This window comes from Poecile atricapillus, chromosome 6, assembly GCF_030490865.1.
Source record: "Poecile atricapillus isolate bPoeAtr1 chromosome 6, bPoeAtr1.hap1, whole genome shotgun sequence".
Classification (NCBI taxonomy): Eukaryota; Metazoa; Chordata; class Aves; order Passeriformes; family Paridae; genus Poecile; species Poecile atricapillus.
In genome coordinates this window covers 31,599,619-31,623,302 of record NC_081254.1, presented here as the reverse complement: position 1 = coordinate 31,623,302, position 23,684 = coordinate 31,599,619, and the positions used below count along the sequence as shown (strand labels likewise).

Sequence of the window (23,684 nt, the reverse complement as noted above, 5' to 3'; positions counted from 1 at the left end):
GAAGAAATGAAACCTGATCTGACTCCACTTTTGGATCTCTGTCAGCTTGGCTATGCTTTATGGCCTTTATGTTTGCAGAGTTGATGTTCCCTGATCTCCACCTCTGGGAATGACCAAATGGATACCAGGTGTTTCACTGCTGTCATTGGTGCTAATGGAGTTTATTTTTTTAAGCAGATAATTATTTTTTTTTTAAGATACCACCTTTGATATTGATTTAGGGCTCAGTGCTCCTGTCTTTCGCTGAAGTGGGATTTTGGTTTGTAAATAGCTTTATATCAGAGAAATCAGTACATGCCCCAGTGCACTGACAAGATTTAACACTTGCTCAAAATGAGGGGGGGAACAGATTTTCCCATTTAATTTAAGAGCTAGTGGAAAAGATTTGAGTTAGGATTTTATCCATTAGTCTGCTGCTCTTATTCAATACTGTAATAATACAGGTCAGACAGAATAAGTAGACAATTCCTTAGGCCACGGTCAGCTGGATTTCAGCTGCTTGCTTCTCCTTTGGGAAGGCTGGGCTGGGATGCAGGGCCCTCAGTAGGATGCAGGCTGCTCTGTGCCTGGAGGAGCTGCTCTGCTCCTTGTGGTCCCATGGCTGGGGGCTTTGGAAGAAGGATGGGTTTTGATTTAAAAAAAAAAAAAGGTGATAAATTATGACACAGCTATGTTTGTCCAGTCCTGAAGAAGGTGTAGTCTGGAATAGGAAGCAGGAGAGGAGAGGACTGGATTTATGGTGTTGCAGGATGCTGTGGCTCTCTCTTGGGACACTGTGGAGCTTCCCAGCATTGTTCACATTTTTCCTTGCCATGTGTCAGTTCCCCAGGAGATTTGCAGGACTCAGAATTGCAGGTCTCTGGCTGAACCTCAGACTTGTGCTTAATTATGCTTTTAATTTTTTTATACACTTGTGTTTAGTCAAGGATACAACAGGGTTGGGGTTTTTCTTAAAAAAAATCATTCAGAAGTTTATACTCATAAATATTCTCATGGTATTTCTACCCCTATTTCTTAGAAGTTTATCTGCCCAAGCGCTTTTACATCATTTGTCAAAAGTGGGGAAATGGGAGTAAATAAATTATTAACTCTTTCCTCCTATTCATTAGCTCAGAGTTTGGGTTTTATACTTGGAAAAATATCCACTGCCTTGGTCTCTTACAGCTGCAGGAGGCTCACTCCTGCCATGCTTTGCAGAGCAGCAGTGATCATTTCTAATGTGAAATGCTCAGGTTTTGCTAAGCCTGGTTACTCAGAGTTTCTCTTGAGGAGTTTCAGTGGGCACTGCAAATGTTCATGTTAGAAATTAAACAGTATCCAGGAGCAGGGATTTAATGTTTAGCTCCTTCCAAAGTGGGGAGCACTTGAGGTTTGTCTTATCTGTGTTTTCCAAGCAATGCAGGCAAAAAGGGCTGTGCTCACCTGCTGCAGGAATCACCTGGCCTTGTGCTGCTCCTGCCCCATCCCAGAATGTCCTCTGAGGACAGAGCTCCTGTGTGGGGCTGGAAAACTCTGACCAGCTCACAGGCTGCAGAAAGGACGTGTTCCAGACCTGCAGGGGTGTGCTGAGGACACATGTTTCCTTGAGAGTGTTTGGTGACATCCCAGATTTTCCATCTGTCACTGTGGTGGGACCCAGTTTAGGAGTCAGTGTGGTGGGAACAGGTAGAGTGAGACTGTGCAGTGTCTCAGATGGATTTTAAATGGAATCTGGTTGCCTCATAGTTACAAGTAAAATAAATGTGGCTCAAACACTAAAAACATTGACAAGTGTGTTTGTGAAGAACTAAAAAAAACCAAAAGGAGAAACGATTTTTTTTTTTTTTCAATTTGCTTTAATTGTGTTTTTTGCCAAGATTTTCATGCACAAGGCTGAGGGTTTACTCAGCTGCCGTGTACAGACCTTGGGGATCCCTAGCAAGGTGTGAGTAACTGAGGATCTCCATATGCCACAGTTCCATGGCCACAAAAAGTTGACCTGGGAAGAAAAAAATAATGCTTGAATCAAGATTTATCTCTTTTTGCCCAATGGAAAATGAAAGAGTGCCAGATGTCACCTTGAGGGTTGTTAATCCAGCCCATAGTCCCACTGAAGGTTTGCTAAATGCCTGCTGCAAAGATTATTAGCATCTGCTATTAATAGTAACAAAGTGAATTTCTTTCTTTTCAGGACCAGCAGTACAATTTGAAGTTTAATATGCTTTATCTTGGTTTGTAATTGTTTTGCTGCAGAAAAGCTAAACATTTCAAATTATTCATTGCTGTATTCTTTTCCAGACAGTTATTCCCTGGTGCATAGTCAAACATCTGATTTTTCTGATTTTTTTCTGTCCAAAGTACAATGCCTAGTCCTTTTCCTTATTGAAATTCACATTGATTACAAACTACGTGTCCAATTTAACACCATTTCCCCATCTTTTCTCTTAGGTTTTTTTCACTTGCCTTCTGACTTCTAAGTAGGATACATTTACCTATGTCCATCTGCTCCATATATTATATTGACTGTTTCTGCTCCCAGTCTTGCCCAGAGCAGAGAGAATATAGCTTTATTCCAGAGAAATTCTATTTTTGTAGTATTTTTGGGGTTGATTTCAACATCAAGATACTCTGTGTAAACATCATCTTGAGAGAGGTCTCCACTGCAAATAGAAGGAAAAATGGCATCACTAAGTTTAACAGTTCAGAGATCATTGAAATAAATCACATTCTCCACATATTTTCAGGTTTTCTGGTTGTTTTTTTTTTACAGTAGAAATTTGTGTTTTTGCTGTTCTTTGTAAGAGCACAGGGCACTGGGCAGGGCTGTGAACAAGGAGAGGATGAAAACCTCAGCACTGAGCACTTCAAATGTCCTGCCATGGGGAGATAACCAGAGTGAGACTGGGGCTGTCCCCAGAGCCTTTGAGTGCTGAATTTGCAGGATCACCCATCTGGAGCTCAGAAACACAGAACTCCTGGAAATGCCTTCCATTTCCTTTTTACAACCATCCATCTGCCCTCATGGTTCTTAAGTAACAACTTCTTTCCTATCTGATGTTAAGCAGAATATTTGCAATGCAAGGTAAGTGTTAACACTGCTTGAATATGTGGAAAGATTAATGTTAGCAACATTAAATACTGTAGAAAAATACTGATCTAACTTACCTAGCAACTTCATATTCTTTTGAGTTCCCATGTGTGTCAGAGTAAACCAGGTTTATGTCTCCCCTTGTTTTCTTTACACCAGACAATTTGATAAATACTTTTTGTCTCCAAGCTGCAAAAATAAAAACAAAAATAAATCCAGATTATCACTGGTGAACTTAGATAAGTAATCTAGCATTTTCTCTCAGAGCTATTAGCAGTTATTTATAGAAGCAGCACAGGTGCATGGCTGTAAATTGCATCAAGGCACTTTTCAAACTTGTGAACCACTGTAACAAACCTTCTCCACTTACCAGCAAAAGGTTCATCTGCTGCTGTATTTAAAAAATACTTTTGGTCTGCCCTCTTCAATTTTTCTGGGAATCTGTCAGCATAGTGCCCCATCATTGGACATCCCTCCTGTGGACATGGGAAACATTTTCCCTAGGGAAAACAAGAGCATCTATTAATGAGGAATATTATTTTTCATGCTAGCCCTTATGAAATTAAGGCTCCAGATGCAGTTCTGGTCTTGCAAAGCTGTGGCAGTACTGTGCGTTTTCATAACACCAAAACCTGATAAACTTGTTTTGGATAATGGCTCCTGCACCCAAGAGGGTGCAGAATGAACAGGTTTGATGCCTGTGTATGGTAATAACCTGAAATTTGTTAGTTCAAATATTTTTCAGTTAGATTCTAGTGCAAAATATAGGCCAGTTTTACCCTTCTAGTCAAGGGGAACTTGCCTGCATTCACAAATGGGGGGAAATGAAAGGAACATTGTTCATCAGTGCATGTATTTAGGTGCTCTAATCAGTGTCCAATGTAAATTAGAGAGCAGTCAAGGATTCTGGAGGCTCTAAATGTAGGAATTAGTAGGTTTCTTCGAACTTAGGTTCCCTTTGCATAAAGGTTTGGGGTGAGAATTCCACAAGCTTTTATTTTTGCTCCCAATATTTTGGTGACATAATTTTATGCTTCAGGATTCCTTTTCCAGAGTGGAACTGCTGCGTGCTGTGCTTCCCCCAACCAGCAGTACCCAAGTGGTGTCTGCTCCAGAGACCTGGAACATTTTCCTTACACCTCACCCCTTCCTGGGCTGGAATACTTACTTTCTTAAAGGATTCATATGAGTCACAGGGATATGCCAGGAATCCAGTGGGGTAGAGGATACTTGCAAAATAAAACTCGTGGCTGCGTGAGTGGTGGCACCCCCCAAAGAGTGTAGCATCTGTTGGAAGAAAGTTTATGAGCTTTGGTGAAATAACCTCCTGTTATCCTCTGCAAGAGTTGCACTTTTCTCACCATGGAAACAGCTCAGGCACAGAACAGAACAGCAGCATGGGCCTGTAATAATTTCCTTTTGGTCTGAATTTCTAGTTGCAGGAAAAATTGCTGGGTTTTGGTGTTTTATCTGGAGAATGGTGTACCATTGCCCTAAGATTTCAGCTGGGATGCATTGGTCTGCTATGATGTAATAGTCTTTTTTAAATATAGATCTATTTACATATATATATATATAGCATAAGCAGTCATAGATGCACATATAAATCTATATATATATTTGAGATATCATAGCAAGATAACATTCACTACTTTTAAGGGCTTAATAGAGCATGGAGAAGCTGTCCAAAATCTCTGAAAAAAGAGAAGTTTCAGATTCAGATGTGAGGCATGTACAGTCCCTGGAAACACTCAGTGCTTTTACCTAATTCATGCCTTAAAAGTGTTGGATGCCCTTTACAGCATCGGCAAGAAACCAGAGGTGGTGTGGTCATGCTGCTGATTTGGCCTTTCTCAGCCTGGAAAGTCTCCTGCTAGGGTTGTTGGACCTGAAGACTCCCTGTTTCCTGCCTTTTGCATCCCATTTCAAATTACAGAAGCAAAGCTTAGGCAGATATGACACCTCCCTTCCCTGCAGAGTTCTCTGTTCTGTTCCAGCCTTTGTTGTTTCTTATTTCCTTTTTAACTTAGGAGTAAACAGGCAAAAAGCTATTTCATTTTCCTGTTTTCTTCCAAATAGTGGACAATTTTCACAGTTCATGTTTCAGAACTGACCAAAAATAAAATCCAAAGCCTGTTGGAATTGTATGTTTACCTGCAATGATGGCTTCAAAATCACTTTGTTTCATCTCTGGAATTAAATCAGTGCATCCAGGCATCACAGTTCCTCCGTTTGGGTAAAAGTCCAGGTGCCCAGTGGTGTTATACATTCCAAAGCCTGAGACATGCATGGGAAGCTGTCAGAGTCCTGGTGCCACGTGCATCCCTGCAGGTACCCACTGGCACAGGAGCACTTACCTGCTGCAGGAAAGTGAGCAGCATTGCTGTGGATAACATCAACAAAGTTTGCATCTGTAGGATCCAGTCTCACCTCGGGAGGAGTACCCTCAAAATAGGGCCCAGCAGGGTCTAAACCTAAAAAAAAAAACCCCACATTTATTGGTTGAAGGAGAGAGAGAAGCGTTGCACCTTAATATATCTTTTGCCAAGTCATGACATCAAATGTTTAGTTTTGCAAAAGGCAAGCACAATAATTATAATAATTATGTGAATTCCAAGCTAAATTATAAAAAATATGTGGATAGTACGGTTCTGTGAACCTTTCTGAAAACTTATTCCAAGAGAAGTAAAATATTTTTTCAATAGATTATATAATGGCATATTATATTACTAGGAAGGAGTAATAATTTATTACCCACAGATTTATTACTGGACTCCCTAAGCTGTAAATGGGGAAAACTAAGGATTCTTGCTTTGTCTTTGTGTGGGGCTTGATGTAACCCAGTGAATGATGGTAATGTAATGCTTGTCCTTCCACTAAAGAGTACTTCACCTAAACAGAGAAAGAAGATGTAATAATTACCCTGTTTCTGAGAAGCATAAATTTTGTCTGCTCTCATGACAGGTATCTCCAGCACTGCCAGTAATTTAATTCCAGTCAGCAGACCAGCATGTTGCAAGTTTTTTTTCCTTTAAACACACGCTGTTAGCTCTGCATCTCGGTGAGCAGCCTACCTGTTATCCGTCTGATGCCTCGGATCCTTCTTCCCGCTTCTCCTGCAGTGTGTGCTCCCAGACTGTGGCCAATTAAATGGATTTCGTAAGGGGAGTACCCGAACATTTTCTGATCATTAAAGTGGTGGTGGTGGTGGTAGGAGATAAGAACACAGGCTTTGAATAACAAGCAAAGAGAAGGTCTGACATTATGGGCCTCTGGGAACATCTAGGCCGACTTTCTGCATAGCAAACAGAGGGGGTGTTCCTCGAGTTAATTGCTGTTTAAATTACACTAAGAATTGACAGAAAAATGATCCCATCTGGAATTTTGCATGCATAGTGATGAAGGGTTCACTGTTGTAGTGTTGGCATATGCTTGCTGTATTCCATTATCCTGTGTGACAAAATACAGACCATCTTTCCCATTTGGATCAACGCCTAACGTCATCTTCCATAAAAATGATCTTACTTTTTTCTTTATTTATTCTTTGAAGCCCTTTTTTTTAGGTCACATATCTATTCTCCATGCCTCTTTAGAATATGTGATCATATTATGAATAAGATTTTCACTGCCAAGCTCAAGTGGGGTGATGTCCATTCTCCTCTTTACCAGATCTCCCCTGTGCAAGGCTTGCACTGCTGAGATATTATACTTGCATTGAGGGTAGAAAGGGAGACAGAAGGGACACATTCATTGCATTTTGTACCAACCAAAACCAGCAAGGTTGCTAATTGATTGAGTTTTTTACATGAAGTTTTGTAATGTGTGTGCCAAAATTAAGGCAGATCTGGAGAAGTGGTGGCAGTTTAGGTGGCAGATTTCTCTGAAAACGTTTTACTGCAGTGTTTCCATTTACAATGCAGCCGAACCTTTCTGGCAATGAAACTCCAGAAATTTTTAAATTAAGGAAAAGAAAAGTAAGTTTAAGTGCCACTTATGCGTTTTTGTAAGGGAAGGAAGGGTGCCCTGGGCTGCACATGATGCAGTAACAGGGACAGTAAATAAGAAACTGAACACATCCTTCAAATAACCTGATATTTGTGCGTAGAGGGGAAAGATCCAGAAGCCAAATGTGTGAGGCTACACATGATTTCCCCAGGAAGGAACAGTAGATTGTAGCCTGGCAGAATTTGGTAAAGTGTTCTTTAGAACACCCTTTAAAATGAGCCTCAGGTTCTTGCAAGGTTGGTACTTTGTCTTGTAGGCTCTGAGGCAACCTTAAGATGAACAGCTCCTGGCCAGGGTCAAGTCCAGTGCTAGGCTGGATTCTGATTTTCAGCTGCTGCAAGAACTCGTGAGTTTTTCAGAAATCAGTGGCAAACACACAAAATTCACAAGTGAGCGGTTCTGTGTGAATGTGAACACCCGCCTTTGGGAACACGAGGCTCACAGCCAGGGGAAAACCGGACTGCTCATCCTGCCTTTAGACAGCAAACACGGAATCATCAAGTGAGGCAGCTGCTGCTCGTTTTGGTGCTGCTAACCTGAGATATTAATGCAATTCTGGCACGGGTGTATAATGCTGTGAAAGCCTTGTGAGCATGAGCTCGCCCGATTCCCGTGGCTGGGCTGTAACACGGTATGGAGACGTTGCCACCTGCTGGTCTCTAATTTCCAGGCACATTCGTGTCCTCTGTGGCTGGGAGCAGCCCTCCCAGGGCCGATCATGGTTTCATTAGCTGGATCTCAGCTGCACAGCCCTGCCTGACAGCAGAGGACAAGGTTCCAAGCGCAAGCAGCAGTGTGGTAACCCCAGGAGAGGCAGGGGCCAAGGCAGGCTCATTTACCTGCAGAGCTGATATGAAATACGCAACCTCAGCGCCCAGCACTCGGATGTTGTTCACTGCACTGACGTAGGTGCCTTTTGCTCCCTCTTTCCAATCCACAGCGATGCAGTTGATGTTTTCCACTTCCAGCAACAGCTGATGTGGGAACACACAAAGCAAAGGATTTAAAGAAACAAAATAGCAAACAATCAGAGATTCAACTGAAACTGGAATAAGGATTAAAATGTAACATAATAATGTTTTTCATTCTTAACTAAATGGGACTCTTCACTGTAGCCTGTACCACATTGAAACACATCTTCTTACAAGATAGAATCATTCCTCAAAAAAAAAAAAAAAAAAAATTATAAAAACTGTAATAGAAATATTTTACTTTATACATCATTTCTATATCTGAAATACTTCTCCATTTCTGTATGAAATGCCATACAGCTCCACAGTGGATTCTATGTACAGTACTGTGACTTTCTCTGAGGGATGATGGTAGTTTAACTGAATTGTATAAGAAGCAGTCTTATTTACCAATTGGGCTTAAAGCTGTGAAAATCATGTCAGACTTAAAAAAAATTTGAAGGAGAGAGGAAAAGTTCTATTCCAGCAAAGAAAGCATTGGTCACTTTGGTGCAGGGCACAGTCCTGCAGTGATAGTGATTTTCCAGTGGAGGAATCATGTGTTAGTCTGCAGTTACAGCTTTCTGTGAATAAGGGTCACTTAAGGTCTGAGATAGAGCCAGGAGTGGTAACAAAAATTAATCCATGAAAAACAGCTAAAGGTGAATGATAAGGAAAACAGAAGTGACACAATAATGCATCCTGGACTCACTCCTCTCCTGTGGGGACCACAAGTTTGTAATGTAGCAAGCCAGAAAGAATTGCTGTTTCTTTAAAAAAAAAAAAAAAAATAGAGAAAGGAAATTTAATATTTCAGATTAAATTTTTCATAGATTTGAGAACAGAAGTAGTGCTGCTGATTTGTGACTTAGTATCCAGTGGTGTCTTTTCCCATCTTGGCCATTTCCCTGCCAGCACAGAAGCAGCAGCAAGTAGAGCAGATCTTGCTTGTCTGCCAGAGCCAAGGTACACTCTGCTGGTTTTGTGGGAGCTTCCACATTTCATATTTGAAATGTTTTTTTCCACTGAACTCTGTAATCAAACAAAAAGCAGAAAGTTTGGTGGTGTTCTTACATTTGTTTGTTTGGGTTTTGTTGTTGCTTGGGTTGTTGTTGTTTTGTTTTTTTTTTGTCTCTAAGAACTGGGTAGTGGTGAACCAGGGTAGTATTTATAGACTGAAACTTGAGCTTTACTAGTCAGGAGGGCCCTTGGACTGAAAGTTCAGTTGCTGCTTCGGGGAGCAGCTGTGAATTGGAGTCTAATCCCATGTCTGGACATGGGGACAGCTCTGTTCAGTTGCTGCTGTGATCTGATCTGCAGGGCTTGCAAATGGAAGCTCTAGAGAAAAACCATGTCAGAGAGGACTGAGGGGCTTTGACTACGCTGCATCTTCCCAAGTGTGGGAACACCTTGGTGTATGTGAAATTCAATTCTTGTTTTGCAATGAACTGTAAAATGCATGGTGGACATTAATGCCTAAAGGATACCAGCCCAGCTGGCAGGAACCAGAGGATAGTGTCTCATACCAAGCACATTTCTACCACCCAGCCTGTTTTTCCAGTGCTGCCAAATCCATGAATGATGAAGGAGGTTTTCCTGTGTGAGGAAAAATGTGACTTCTGGATGGTCGAGGAGTTTATTGCCGAGATCACCTATGGGATAAAAAAAAAAATAAAAAGGTTTTATCTGTTCCTACTTTTGAACATTTTAAAAAAGTCAAGTCAGCTAGGTCATACCCTCAGGACTAGAGGGATTCTGCTTTGACAGGACAAAGTCTGTGGTTTGTGGAACTCAGGGACCAAAAATCTCATCTTTCTCAGTTCCACTATGGTTTCCACAGAAATTGAGCCCTTGTGGCTTTTGCTGCTCCCAAGAATTCTTCATGAAGACCCCCCTTTTGCAGAATATGAAGCAACCTAAAGTGCCACATTTTCACAGGGTGTCTCTTGGCTTGAGGTGATGAGTTTCTCCAGGGGGCAGCCCACCAGCTCCACAATTCCTGCTCCAGCTTGTCCTTTTTCTGACCTGACCTTTGGCTTCAGTGTGCTGCTCTGCTGCTATGCTGCAGCCTGTTTTCCTCATTAGCCACTCCAGAAAGGCTGGAAGAACTTCATGCAAGGATTTCATGCAGTAAAGCTGATCTTCACACACTGCTGCAAGCTACTTAATTATCTGTTCTTGAGAATGTTATCTGTCTGTATTGTTTTCAGACAAATACAGGGGCTGTGATGTGAGCTCAGGGAGTTTGGGTGTGGAAGGGCTGTGTCCTAGATCATAGATATGCTGGAGTTTAATGGGAAGTAGTGGAAGCTGTTTTCTGATTTATTTTATCAACAACAGAAGTGCTGAGCAACCTGCTCCTGAGTGTATCTTAGGTGCTTCAACCTTCCTCAGACTTAAATACATGCAAAATATAGTCTGCCATAACCTATATCTTAAACCTTCTAAACTTCTTGTGTCCTACAGTTCATTCATGCATTTTTTTGGTGTTTTGCCCTGAAGTATATTTGTTAGTGTACCTTCAAACTATCTTCTGTCTTGTTTGCCTTTGGTGACTGACACAGACTTTGTAACAAGTTAACAAACAGTTTTAGGTTCAGTCAGTTTTTGATGTCAAAAATAAATGTCACCTGTGAGTTATTTCCTGTTTCTCTGGTGTAGAGAGAGAAGCTGATGTTCATCTCTTCTGGAGAATCAGGCAAACCTGTCAGAAGCCTCCCTGGTACCCCAGACCAGGGAGGGTCATCTGTGAAACAGCCAAGCCTGGGGTAGCAAACTTCTTTACCTAGAGCAGAAGAAACAACTTGTTTATATCTATGATTCTCTTGCTTGATGATGTGTTTGAGACTAAAGTGGTTTGAAGAGCAAAAATCTAAGGATTTCATTTTATGATTGATTTTGAAATTAATTTTGAAGGTCATTTATGTGTTCTTTATGTGTATTGCCTGAAGTGGGAACAGAAGCAGAGCTAAATAAGCCAAGTAAAGGAGGATAAACCAGGTAAAGACCCCCACAGTATTTTGACACCACTTTCTAGGCTTGTGAAGGATTCAGTTCCTTTTTACAAATCAGCCTAGTAAGAAATGCTTGTTAGAATTGCTCCTGCATACCTTCTACTCCAAAGCATTTTCTCTGTCATGGGAATGAAGGTAACTTTGTACAAAGAGTGATATGAATATTTCCTTCAATATAGTAGTTTTTCCTAGATCAAATGGGTCTTGTGCTCACTCACACTCAACTTTTATGTTCTAGCATTGTTGTGCTGAGCACCCTGTTGCTGGTCAGTTCTTTGTAAAGAGCAGCAATGTAAAGACAGATTTTGCATGGCCTTGGTAGAAGTAGGACAAATGACTGAATTTCTCTGTGGATTTTCAGCATGGTTTTGCCTCTTGCGCTCTTAAAAATGAATTTTAAACACAGCAGAGCCTTTTAGCATTAGTTCCATGCACTGTAATAGACATTGCCCTACAATGACCCACAAATCATGCTACAATTTCAATGTAAAGGAAAATAACAATCATCATCTGGTATGTACCACTTCATCTGAATTCACTTTCTAGTGACAGTGTTTAAAGATACAATTTCTCACCTGCTACTCTGCCAAGGAGATAAAATGCAACAATCCACATTCCAACCACCTAAAGCAAATTGAATACACAGGTTAGGCATTTTATTCCAAGGGTTTTGTCCTTTTTAAAAGAGTGCAATGCAAAGAGAAATGCAAAGACCTGCACCTGAAGAGGAATAACCTCACACATTGGTGTGGGCACAGGGGGGACCCATCAGCCAGAGAGAGGCCAGGGGGTCCTGCAGACACCAGCTGACCATAAAACAATGGTCATAAAACAATGTGCCCCACACCAGCAGCATCCTGGGCTGCTTGAGGGGGAGTGTTCCCAGCAGGGTGTGGGAAGGGATCCTTCCCCTCCACTCAGTTTTGCTGTTCACTGCATTTCTTGCACAGACAATGCTGCCTGCAGATTGCTGCTGGAGTCAATCAGATCACAGGATCCTGATTTTTTTCTGGCTGTGGTGGATAGGTAAGAAGTGTGGTACAACAAGCACAGTGGTACATGTAACTTGTTGAAGTCTGCACACTTGGCAGCTTAGGTCCCACACTTGAAGAAAAGCTTTGATCAGATTCCTTTCCTCTGCACTTTCCTTACTGGTCTTTTCCATGGCAGGACTTCCATCCTGCCCCTCATCTCATCCCCTCCCCTCATTCAAGTGTTCTCAATTTCCTTTTCTTCTAGGTGTTTCCTATGGCACCCACCTCCCATTTCCAACATACTGCTTTTCTTTTAAACCAAAAATCTGAGTTTTCACCCCTGGCCACTGGGATAGCTCATTAGATATATTAAGAAAAAATGGTAAATTTGTTAGTTATAATCTCACTATGTGCATAGCACTGTCCAAGGGATATTTTTACAGATGTGAGAAAGCCAGAAATACAGGACTCCAAAGGTCCTTGACACTACAAAATGCTCTCACAAACAAAGAAGAAACAACTGGGAATTTTCAGAATTTGTCCTTGAAGCTTGTGTGGCACGTGTCAGACAGGAGGGATGTGTGATCCACCTGTGTGCTTGTTTTTGATGGAAGTGGGATTACTTGCCTGTAATGACATGGTTTCCTAACAAAGCCAAACGGGATAGGTCACAGCACTCTCTAATAAACTCTGAAGTCCCTGTTTGGTAATACTTTGTTTTGTTTGTGTGTTTGGGCAGAGGAGTGAGGATGAATATCCCAGCAGTGAGCAGGAGCTGCAAAGTGCAGAGCTGAGAGGAATCATGAAATTTCCTTAGAAATACAGTTCTGATCCTAAGCCTAATTTATCCATTGATGCAGTTACCAGAGAGGAAAACAATCTGCTGGAGGAAAGTGGAAAGCAGAGAGGAAGTGTGGCAGTAAAAGAGGAGAGAAAGGGACCAGGAGTTACTCCAAGCAGGTGGAGAAGGGCAGGAACAGAGAGGATCCCAATGCCAGCCAAAAGGAGCAGCTCCATTCAGCTGGAATGCCTGTCAAGGTGCCCATCTTCGTGATGAGAACCTGGTGACAGTGCAGGAAAATCACAGCTGCTGTGGCTCATCAAATGAATTGGAGAGCTCCACAGGGCTTCTTAATATTAATGAACAGCCCTCACACTCAGGGAATTTACAGTCCACGCCAGGAACACTACAGCAGGAAGGAGTAGAATTTCTTTTCAGACCCAAAACCTGAAAGACAAGTAATGATTTAAGGAAATGTGGGAGATTGTTGCCAAATAAAAGTGATAAGTAATTTCCTTCAAAGGATCTTCCTTAGAAGGCAGAAAATAGAAATGATCATGTAGCCGGGGAAACCAAAGGAGTAACAGAATTTTTATCATTTTTGGAATGTTGATACATTCTGTAATTAAAGGAGTTGTAGTTTGGGTAGAAAATAATTTTTTAGTGGGAAGCCTTTCTGTATCAGTCTATATTAATGATAAAAAAGATGGCAAAGAGGTTAAAAAACTATGTAAAGAAGAGTTCAGGCAACATGCAACTTGAAAATTCTTCCACTGGGCATTTAGGAGGCGTAGTTCTGAACAAGAGGAACTGGAACTTCTTGTTTGTGAATGTGATCTCAGCCTACCCAGTGCTGCTGGCAAGAGGCTGCTCAGTGCTGAGCTCAGGCAACATCTCAATGAACAGAAGACATGCAAACCTGCACTAAATATTCTTAAATTGATGTTCAACTCAAAAAAAAAAAGAAATATAAATTGTAAATACTCCCAGGCTGCCATCCTAACATAAAAAAGCTGCACTGGAGCAGTGGTTATTCCTCACAACAGGACATCAAGTCACCTTCAGGACACTGTTGCTCAATCAGTGACTCACGGGCCACAGTGGAGGGTTGGGGAGATATGAGAAAGTCTGCATAATGACTGTCTGCAGTGTATTTTTAAGTCCCACACATGTACCCACACACCTTCCTTAGGAAAGGCACACAGAGCCTTAATGAGGAGCAAGGCCCAATCTCAGGACTTCTCATCTATCAGTATTTTAAACCAATAATATCACTGCCAGAAATAGATTTTTTTTACATTTTAAACAACATTTTAAATGTATTGAATTGATAAGAATTTTACTCACCATTCTCTTATAAACCTTGTTATCTATTTTTTCTGGTGAGCTGTACCAGGATACAAAAATGGCTGCTGTTTTCTTTAATGAAAATTGGAGAGCTTTATGCTGAAAAAAAAAAGTAATAGAAAATAAATTTAAAACCTATGGGTAACTTAGTAAAGTGGAAGAAATTAGTAGAAAACAGGGGAGGCAAAAAAGGACAATATTGGTAACTGGGAATTAATGGCTAAAAGTTACACAGATTTCATAGGAAAAATAACAATGTCAACATGTATCATTTATGGGTGTTACAATTAAGGAAAAATACTTGATGCATGAAAGAATTAGGAAGACAAAATATTTTTTTGTCTGTCTTTACCAAAACCAGGTGAAATTCGCAGCAAAGAATTCACAGTGATTCTCTGTTCAAAGAATAATTTTATGTCTGATGTAGAATAGCTGTTAGAGCTGAAAATTCAAAAATCACTGGATTTCAGTAACTCATAGTTGATAGTCTTTAAAAAAAAAAAAAGAAACCATCAAAAAAAGTATTGACTTTTTTTAAAATTATTGATTTGTAAGAAAAGTCCAGATATATAATTTGCAGAAAATTAATATGATATTCGGTAAAAAACCAGGATGAATGACCTGAGAAATTCCAGACCTGTGGAATTTCAGTCTAAAATCAGCCTGAAGCATAATAATGAAATTCTCCACAGGAGAGCTTCTCCACTCACTCATGAAATAAAAATTGTGAAAAGCTGTTAAAATATTGTGTAATTGAATTAAATTACATAACATGACAAAGTAACTGACAGTCCTATAAGATCAACATTTTAAATCACATGATACTTGGATTTTAGGAAGATTTCTGCCACTTGATATTTTGATTAAGGAAGTAAAATTATATCCATACAAGTACTACAACAGTTAATTAGATTAAAATTAAACGCATGGATTAAGTAGATTAAAAATTGAGTAATTATTGCAGTTCAGGCTTTAGTTGGAAGAACTAGAAGGCAGCTCCTGGATTTACAAACACAGTTTTTGTTACTGTGAACCATCATGGAACCACATGTACCACCTTATCATATATCATATATCATATATCATATCATTATTCTATCATGCATCATATCTTACCATGATCAAGGTCTGATTCTGTTTTTTAGCTTTTTAGCTTCAGGGGTTTTTCTGCTCACTGCTCATGCTGGATCATCACTGATGAAGGCTTTAGAGGAATCAGTTACTGGCATTAAACTGAATTCCAGCTTTCAACACTGATATTGCTGGACATGAGCTCAGACTGAAAAAATACTGACATCTAGGCTAAAGTATAGTAAAAAAAAGTACAGTTTTTGGATGTAGGATTATTTTTTGGTGTTTGGGGAATTAAACACAGTCATACTGTCTGCAGATCTGAGGTGAACATTTGAGGATGCTGTAACTGAAAAGACCTTTGAAGTCTTGTTAATGTATTTGTAGTGACTTTTGAAGTGCCAAGGAACTTGTTATTCTTTGTTTCCACACATACAGTTGGGAGAATACTACTTTCCAATTTTCAGGTCTGCTTTATCCCCTTTAGTACTGAAGTTTAAGTTCTCTACCTTTTTTCTGGTCTTTTTGATGTGTGATTTTTATTTTTTTTTCCAATTTTTTTCTTGCCTTACCACTCCAACCATACTTCCTATGCTCCATTGATGGCACTGTCCTTAAACAGAGAATATTTTTGCAGTTCTGTCTTTCCACTGTTTTATTTCTTTCTTATTTTTCAGCAGTTTGCCTCAGCTCTCAGTTAAAATTTTAAATCAATACAAAGGAGGAGAATCTATCCAGAGTTTTACAATTAGCTTTGGATATAGGAGTTATGGGTTAAATTTCTTGCTCTCCCAGCAAATTCTTGCATATCTTTGAGTGTGAGGCATTTAGAGAACTAATTGCACACACAAGTATTGAACATTAATTTAAATGGTAAAAGAGAGAAAATAAAAAAATAATTAAAACTGTATCTTTAGGCCTCATAATGGGCATCATGTACCTATTTATCCTTTATTATATATGCAAATACTTGAAAGTACAATGTGATTTTTAGTTGTTTATTTGAATATAGTTTTGTTGTTCAGCCCACTCTGCACACAAATATTTCCATTTTTCCTGGGCACAGCCCACAGTCAGTGGCTCAGGCACAATGTTTGAGCAGACTATCAAATAACTATCAAATACTCAAAACTGGTGTGCAGAGTACTGAGGAAAATGCTGGTGATATGGTGTGATAACTCAGGTAGAAGAGTAATTAGCATAATTGTTAAAGACTTAATTTCAACTCCAGCTCCTCCCCAAGAGCAGCCCAGTGCAGGGTTCTGATTCTGGATGAAGGTTTTTTGACACTGCTTCAATACAAATGAGCAATAACAAGTAAAAATCATCTTGACATTGGCCAGCCTCCTTTCCTGCTTGCTCATCAGCTTTTAAATGTGAGTTTAAAATGAGTGAATTTTTAAGTGAAGTTCTGCAGGAGGAAACTGGCCTTAACTGAATAGCTCTGGAACCCACAGATTGAATATTAAAGAAACCAATTTTTGTAGCACAGCAAAGATGTGCAGAACCTTTTTCAAATTTTTTTCCTCCAAAGCAGCCAATGGAAAGTGGCAACCATGGCAAGGCAGGGCTCACACACATTGTCTGGTCTGGGCAGTAGATTTTGTCAATGCCAATTGACCTCTTAAACTGAATCTGAAACAGTGGACTAGGACATTGACCTGAATGACTCAGAATAGTGATGCAAATTATTTTCTTGAGGTATTTAATGTGGGAAGAGCTCCAATAAAAGGTTAGTAGGTATGTTGGAGGGTGCAGTAAGATTTAGGCTTTTAAGGGGTTTAGGTCAGTGTCTTAGAACTAGTGAACAACCTAAAGTAATTGTAGGATAACAGTGAAGAAAACATATTTAATAACAAGTCTTTGGCTTCCTACTGCACAGTATTTGCTCAGATTTCCTAAATAATAGGGTTCTCACCTTGACCTTACATGGTATTCATACATTCAAGTTTACAGAGACAATTATGATAATTTAATCTGACTACAAACATCATAAAAAGAAACCAAAACAAACCAACAACAAAAGTGATTCAGTTTTAGGAAGTGTCTGCCAATTCTGAGTAACCAGGGAACCTTCAGCTGACTTGCAGCCACCACCTGGCCACTTGTCTGTCCTCCCCAGGTGATCTCCACTTTTCATCTCCATGATTAGGCTGTTTTTAAACTTAGTCAACTCCAAGACCAGCACTGTTGGCCTTTTGCCACTTCTGAAGTGCAGAATAGCCCTTGTCAATGACAAGTTCAAGTTCCCCTGTGCACAGTAGTCTATCAAAAAAAGTCTTATTTTTCACATTCTTCCACAAAACAGCTCTATAATTCCTCCCCATTTCCATTCTCCCTTTACATTTCCAGTGCTCCTAATAATGCTTAAATATGTAGCCTGTTTTACCCTCCTTTTTAATTTCTGCTGTTATTTGTGTTTTAATGCTTTTCCCCTTAAAAACGAAAGAAGTCCAGATACCATCTGCAAATACTGTCATTTTGTTCTTCCTTTAAAAACAGTGATATATTCGGTCTCAAATTACCTTAGCCCCACTGAACCCACCCTGTTTTCCTAGCTGCATTTCATTGTCACAGCCCAGAAATTCTCATCCCCTACTGGGATTTCCTGCAATTGAAAAGTTTGAAGCCTGGTGGCTGCTGCCCAGGGTCCCTGTCTGAGTGCTGCTGGTTATTTTTTGCATGCTCACTCAGACCATTCCATCCAGCCTGGCTGTTTTCAAGCTAAGGAGTCCTCAGAGTCCCCACCTGCAGCTTGTACAGACACTCATCCCCAAACCCCAGCAGTTTTTTAGCACTTACCACTCTGAATGCAGAAGGGGTTGGTGCTTTTCAGGCTCTGTTCAGCCAGCTCCCTGTCAAATCCTGGTCGCTGCTGGCCTTTTTCACTTGGAATCAGTCCCACGACAGTAGGTGCAGACCTGCCCACACGGCGTCTAATTATAGGCTTGGTGTGGGTGAGTGAGAACCTCTGTAAAAATGATCCCCTCCATGCTGGATAGAACAGATGTTGCCTTTCCTTTTCTTGTGTTATATGTAATTCATTAATATTTTCCCCTCCTGAAGTTTTGCTAGTTTGAAGAAAGCAAGATGAGGCTGTTTGAGCCCCCTCAGAGGGTTTGCTGTGTGGAACATCCATCCAGCCAACACGGAATGCTCTCCTGAGTTAGCTGCTTACTGTGAGCTCATGTTACAGGTAATGATTGACCCTCCACTGCAGGGGAGCTCAGAGCAGGAGCTTTATTTCCTTGTTCTGTGTCCCCCACGAGCAGTCAGCAGCTGTCTTTCAGTGTTAGCTGTCCAGTGAGTGTGCCTTGTCAAAGCAAACCCTTGTACATTTTCATACAATCAAACCTCTTTATATTTTTTTTTAATTTTTAAATTTTTTTATTTTTTTTTTAATAAATCAAGGGAAGACTAACTTCTGTTAAAAGAAAGGAATAGGAAGAATTGGCTTACAACTTAGGGGCAATATAAGTATCTGAGTTTTTACAAGTGAAGTTACTCAAGCTCTGTCTAGCCACTACCATTTTGTCTAACTTATGTCCTCTTAGGCCATGTGGGATTTGTACATTAGTTATCTGGTACCAATCTCTCTTATCAGCTGGCATGCTCTGACTATAACTGGTGTAAACTGACATTTTTGTAATCCATCTAGATCAGAGAAACCACAGGCACTTTCATTCAAAATTGTTTCAGGAGAAGGATAGGATGATGATAATCATGTCATTCATCTTTTCATGGCTTGTCCATCATGTAAATCCCAGATTCTCTTCCGTGCTCCGGAGACTGTGAGTCACAGCCATGTCAGAGCCCAGTTCTTTCAGGTCCTGAGCAAGGCCTCAAGTGCCTACAGTGCTATCTGCAGGATGGGTGCTGCCATAATCACCTGCTCTGGCAACTCCTAGGAGCGACTGTCACCCTTAATCAAGGAGTGGTGCAAGTGCCCCAGGGCAGGAAGTAACTTGGGCTGGATCTGTGGTTCACATAAGGAGCCAATTTGTGGTCCTGAGATATGTGCATTGCCTGAAAGAAGGTATCTCAGAAATTACACCAAAAAATGTTTCTCCACATACTGAATGGTGTGTAAGGCAATCAGCCTGCAAGGCATTGTGCAAACTGAGTCAGGGGTGTCTGTCACTCCTTGTGGCACGTGGCGCCTGCAGGAATGCTTGAGTCTGGGTCTGGTTCTTGGTAGAGTGGTGCAAGGCAGTGCCATTACAAAAATAATCATTAGAAAGAAGTCTGAGAGGAATGTGCAGGAAGCAGTGGCCAGTAAGAGACTGCATCTCATATTTAATTTCTGCTTACACTGACAATGTGTGCGTCATTTCAGATGAGACAGAAGAGATCCAGCTAATAAGAAATTATTGACTCTCGAGTCTACACTCATGGAGAGGAAGATGGAGATTTGGCAGCAGTTATGGCACACAGCTCCTCAGAACAATGCAGCTCATTAGATAGGTCTGGGGAGGAAGGAGTTTGGGGAGCCAAGGGAAAGAGATAAGGAATGTCATGTGCCCTCATGTGCCTCGTGTCAAAATTCTGGCATGTGAGTTAAATGCAAAGCAGCCACTGAAACTGGTGCCTCTATTTATGATGAGACATCTTCAGAATCTGAGGGACATCTTTGTGTGGCAATGAAACATTTTTGAAATATTTTTTTTGGGGACCAGGATTTCTGGATGTGCCCAAATATTTTGCTGTTCTTTCCACAGAGTTAGTCTTTGTGTGTGAGTGCTGAAACAGTGCCACTGAGTTTCACTGTGTATTTCAGAGGGAATACACAGTGGTGTAATTAAATTAATGTAGATCAGAATTAATAGCCAAAGTAATTTCTAACCCTTCTTGTAGGTTTTTGAGGTGTAGCTCCTTTTAGGAATGGTCAATTTTTCTGGGCCTATTTCTGTGTCTTAAGAGGAAAACAGATTTTAGTGGGCAGGTAGGAAAGTCTGGCTTTTGCAGCTGCCTCTGACAATGTGCAACTGAACACATCCAGTGATTTTATAAATGTCAGCCTGAGAATTATCAAGGACATAAATCCTTTTTGGTATCAGTGGCATTCACATAGGAAGGAAAAAGAGAATCAAAACACTCACTGAGGATCATGCTCTCCAAAGGAATCTCAGAATCTGTTTCAAGTGCAGCAATATATAAATTACTGAGGCTTTTATAGAAGGATAAGTGTATAAAACTGTAAAAGCAACCTTTTTCTTGCTCTCACTTCAATTTTAGATTGAAGATAGTTAATGAATTTCTTAGCTTTGGATGGAGGTCATTTGTGTATTCCATCCTCTAGAGAATTGCTAATATATATAGACAAAGACCACTCCGCTCATTGGAGAATCTTACCTGCAGTATCTGAGTGGCAGAGCCAAGAATAAGAGATTTGCTTCATATTTTTATTGTTTAACTCCAGTGCTTTCTTCCTGGTCAAGTGAACAAATTTTTAATTGAATAGAGACAAATTTACCTTAGTGTATCCTTTCCAGCATCACACAGCAGCAATTAAAGGAATGTTTTGGAAGTTATAAATACTTATGATTTTCCATAATGCATGCTGGCTGTCAATTAAATCACTCAAAGCAAGCAAAGCTAACATTAACTATTGGTTTTGTGAGCTGGAGATTTATGGAGTATAGTATTTGAAGCAAATAGCACTAGAAAAGGGAGTTTTAGAGCAGATGATGAAAGTAACCCAAGGCAGAGGGGAGTCCTTAGCGACAGACATATTTTCTTTACAAGTAAGGGACAGAATTAAAGGGAAGAGGGTGAAACTCATTATTCTGAATGATGCTTTATCTCCTGTTATTGCTAGAGTATTGAACTTATTTGAACGAATCAGGTGAGATAAAAGAGAATGACAATAGATTTGCCTAGGAAATGGAAAGGCAGATGCAAATCTTGAATATGTATTTGATAAAAGCATGGCTCTGGGAAGCTCACCTACAGCCCAGTGGCTCTGAACAAAGGTAACCCTCTAGAGCTCTGGGACACCAGCATTTGGCCCCAAGCTTTCCTAGTGTCACAAAAAATGGAAAAAACTCTGGGATGACACCAGAGCCAGCCTGTATTTTCACATATTGCTTATGCTTCCGGTGTTGCAAGACCCTTGTGGCAGCTGGGAGAGGTTTGTGTTCCTCAGCACAGCAACATGGGCGTGCTCTGCTTGTGCAAGGGCTGCAGGTGAGGCATGTTCTTTCTGGAAGTTTTTATATCTTGATATTTGAAGATAAAGATTATTGGCTCTGTTTTGTCCTGGAAATATGCCACAGAAATAGATTTGGGCATGCTATCAACTTCTGCTCCCTAATTACTGGAAACAGAGCAGATTAAAGCAGTGTCTCTGATACTGTGTAATGACAAAAGGAGAATAAGATAACCCCAAGATTTGTAGAGACTCCATCCAGATAGATTTACTGATAGGTCAGTGATAGGTCAGTTGTTTACTCCAACTCCAGTCAGCTTTGGTTGTGGAAGAATAACTCAAATAAATGTTGGGAATGCACAAAGATTTTTGGTTTCGCTTCTGTCCCAGCAGAGTGTCAAACAGCTGTTAGACCCAGGGGCTTTAAAAAATACCCTGACTGCATTGAAGTCTCAGCAAAATTACTTTCCAAAGGTTTTTTTCTTGTTTAATCTTCTGTATAACAAACAGATATTTGAGAATTGGAACCCGTTGTAGGAATTAAAAACAACAAAGATGAAAGACCAGAAGATGTTGGAAGGAATACTCCTGCAAATTCCTGGTTATTTTGCAAGGATTTTATCAATGTATTGTAGTGGATTACAGCAGAATGAAAAAAATCTAAAAAGTCACAGATTAAAATAGGATCAAAAGTAGGAGAAGAGACAACTGCACAATCTGAACGCTGAGGTCTTTGTCTACTAGTCTTATTTAGTTAATTTTAATTATTATTGTTATTTTAGTTCTGGGCTCACAAACATTATGAGGGGCATTTTGATAGGCTGTGATTTTGGAAAGAAGAGAAACTGCTGTGCCAATCAGTAGAGTATTTTATTTTTGGTGTCAGAGAATTCTGACAAAAATGGCTCTTCTTTTCTCTTTAGCACACCTGCACACATGCCTTTATGACAAACATGTATTTTCTTCTAAGATTACTTTTCTGTCACATGTAAAGTACATAAAGATAATGTAAGTGTCCCAGATAGTTTGGATTGCTAATTATTGCTGTTCCTTTTTCCATAAAAGGTTTAAGAGGTTTGTTTGTGTAGTTTTACCTTACCCCATTGTCGAGAGCACCATAAGAGACCAAAGTGACTGAGGCTGAATGTTTCATAATGGCTTTCTTACTAATTTATCTTTGTCATAATTTTTGTAGTGAACACATGCTACAGGAGAATTAAATTAAATTTGTATTGTAATTCTGAAGCATTTATAATTTGGCACAATATCTAAATATTGTAAAAGACAGAATGCAAATCATAATATGTCCATTAAATCCCTGGAGAAATGAGGCACATTTAATTTCAAAAAGCACTACCTTTCCACATGACAGCCAAACATATGGAGTGGTGTGTCTCACTTGGCATTTTAAAGATTCAATTTAAATTGTTCTGAAAAGATGGCTCACCTTGTTTCAAAGATTTGAAAGAATTGTCTGTCCAGAGCTTTGTCAAAGGCAGACTGTCTCATGAAATATCCAAACCCTTGCATTATTTGGACTAACACCATTAATATGAAGTGATAGTATCCAAAGATTTCATAGTGGGAAGAATTTTAAATTTTACAGAATTTAAATTTTACAGAAATTTTACAGAAAGAAACAAGGAGGAAGATTATTTGCCACCAGCAACATGCAGCTGCTGTTGATGTGGGGTTTTTCACCTTTATCTCAAAAAAATAAATCTCTCTTGTTCTGTCTAAAACTATATTAGCAAAGAAGGGCAGTGTTGATGTCTACTATAGCAAAGAATAAAAATTTACTCAAGAAATAGCATATAACAAGAATGAAAACAGAACAACACAAGGGCAAGAAATTAATGCAATGTTCTAGTTTTAGATGAAAAAGTTGGGTGAGAAAATGCTTATTTTTAAGTTGTCTAATCAGCTGTACCTCACTTTCAGCACAAGTCAGCAGCCTAAATGAACTGTCACGTTTTGTCAGAACGCTGTTGAAATCTATAGCTTAAAATTAAACAAAATGAAACTTGTATTTTTGAAAGAATATGATTTATTATTCATAAAAACATCAAATTAGTTTTTAGAATTGCAAAAGGGGCAGAGTCAAGTATGGAGGCAGGAGAGGATGGGCTTTAAAGAAGTCCTGAGTCCAATAGGATTTTGTTTGTTTCCTATGAGGAGTGATGCCCTACATGGCACTGATCACACTCCTGTTCATGCCATAGAGCCCACTCCCTGCCCCTGCTGCACAGGTTCTGTGATCCTGAGGAAAATATTTACATTTATTTTGCTTTGCTTCCTGACTGTAAGAAAGGCAAAATAATAGTCTC

The 23,684-nt window shown here is 39.9% G+C and overlaps 1 protein-coding gene across 4 annotated transcripts; it reads right to left on the bottom strand.

Annotated features, from left to right (window-relative positions):
• Window positions 1–1,824: 1,824 nt before the first annotated feature.
• Window positions 1,825–18,319, bottom strand: LOC131580446 (pancreatic lipase-related protein 2-like). 4 transcript variants are annotated; one of them, XM_058841638.1, is made up of 14 exons: window positions 18,012–18,318; window positions 14,139–14,237; window positions 11,612–11,660; window positions 10,653–10,807; window positions 9,549–9,674; window positions 7,912–8,046; window positions 6,142–6,250; window positions 5,425–5,541; window positions 5,222–5,344; window positions 4,236–4,354; window positions 3,438–3,567; window positions 3,145–3,256; window positions 2,472–2,639; window positions 1,825–1,978 (listed from the first exon to the last, which is right to left on the bottom strand). In XM_058841638.1, exons 2-14 carry the CDS (start codon window positions 14,139–14,141, stop codon window positions 1,915–1,917), a joined length of 1,410 nt encoding a protein of 469 aa, XP_058697621.1. In that variant the 5' UTR covers window positions 14,142–14,237; window positions 18,012–18,318; the 3' UTR covers window positions 1,825–1,914. The 4 variants fall into 4 exon arrangements, with proteins under 4 accessions (XP_058697621.1, XP_058697622.1, XP_058697623.1 ...); XM_058841639.1 differs by lacking the exon at window positions 14,139–14,237 and having other exon boundaries at window positions 18,012–18,319; XM_058841640.1 differs by lacking the exon at window positions 11,612–11,660 and having other exon boundaries at window positions 18,012–18,316.
• Between the last annotated feature and the right edge of the window lie 5,365 nt (window positions 18,320–23,684).

Bases quoted from the DNA above. Each gene is read 5' to 3' on its own strand.
- LOC131580446 (XM_058841638.1), bottom strand. The intron at 2,640-3,144 runs GTAAGTTAGATC...TTCTATTTGCAG, and splicing joins AAAGAATATGAAGTTGCTAG to TGGAGACCTCTCTCAAGATG. The intron at 1,979-2,471 runs GTAAATGTATCC...TTTTCTTCCCAG, and splicing joins TATGGAGCAGATGGACATAG to GTCAACTTTTTGTGGCCATG.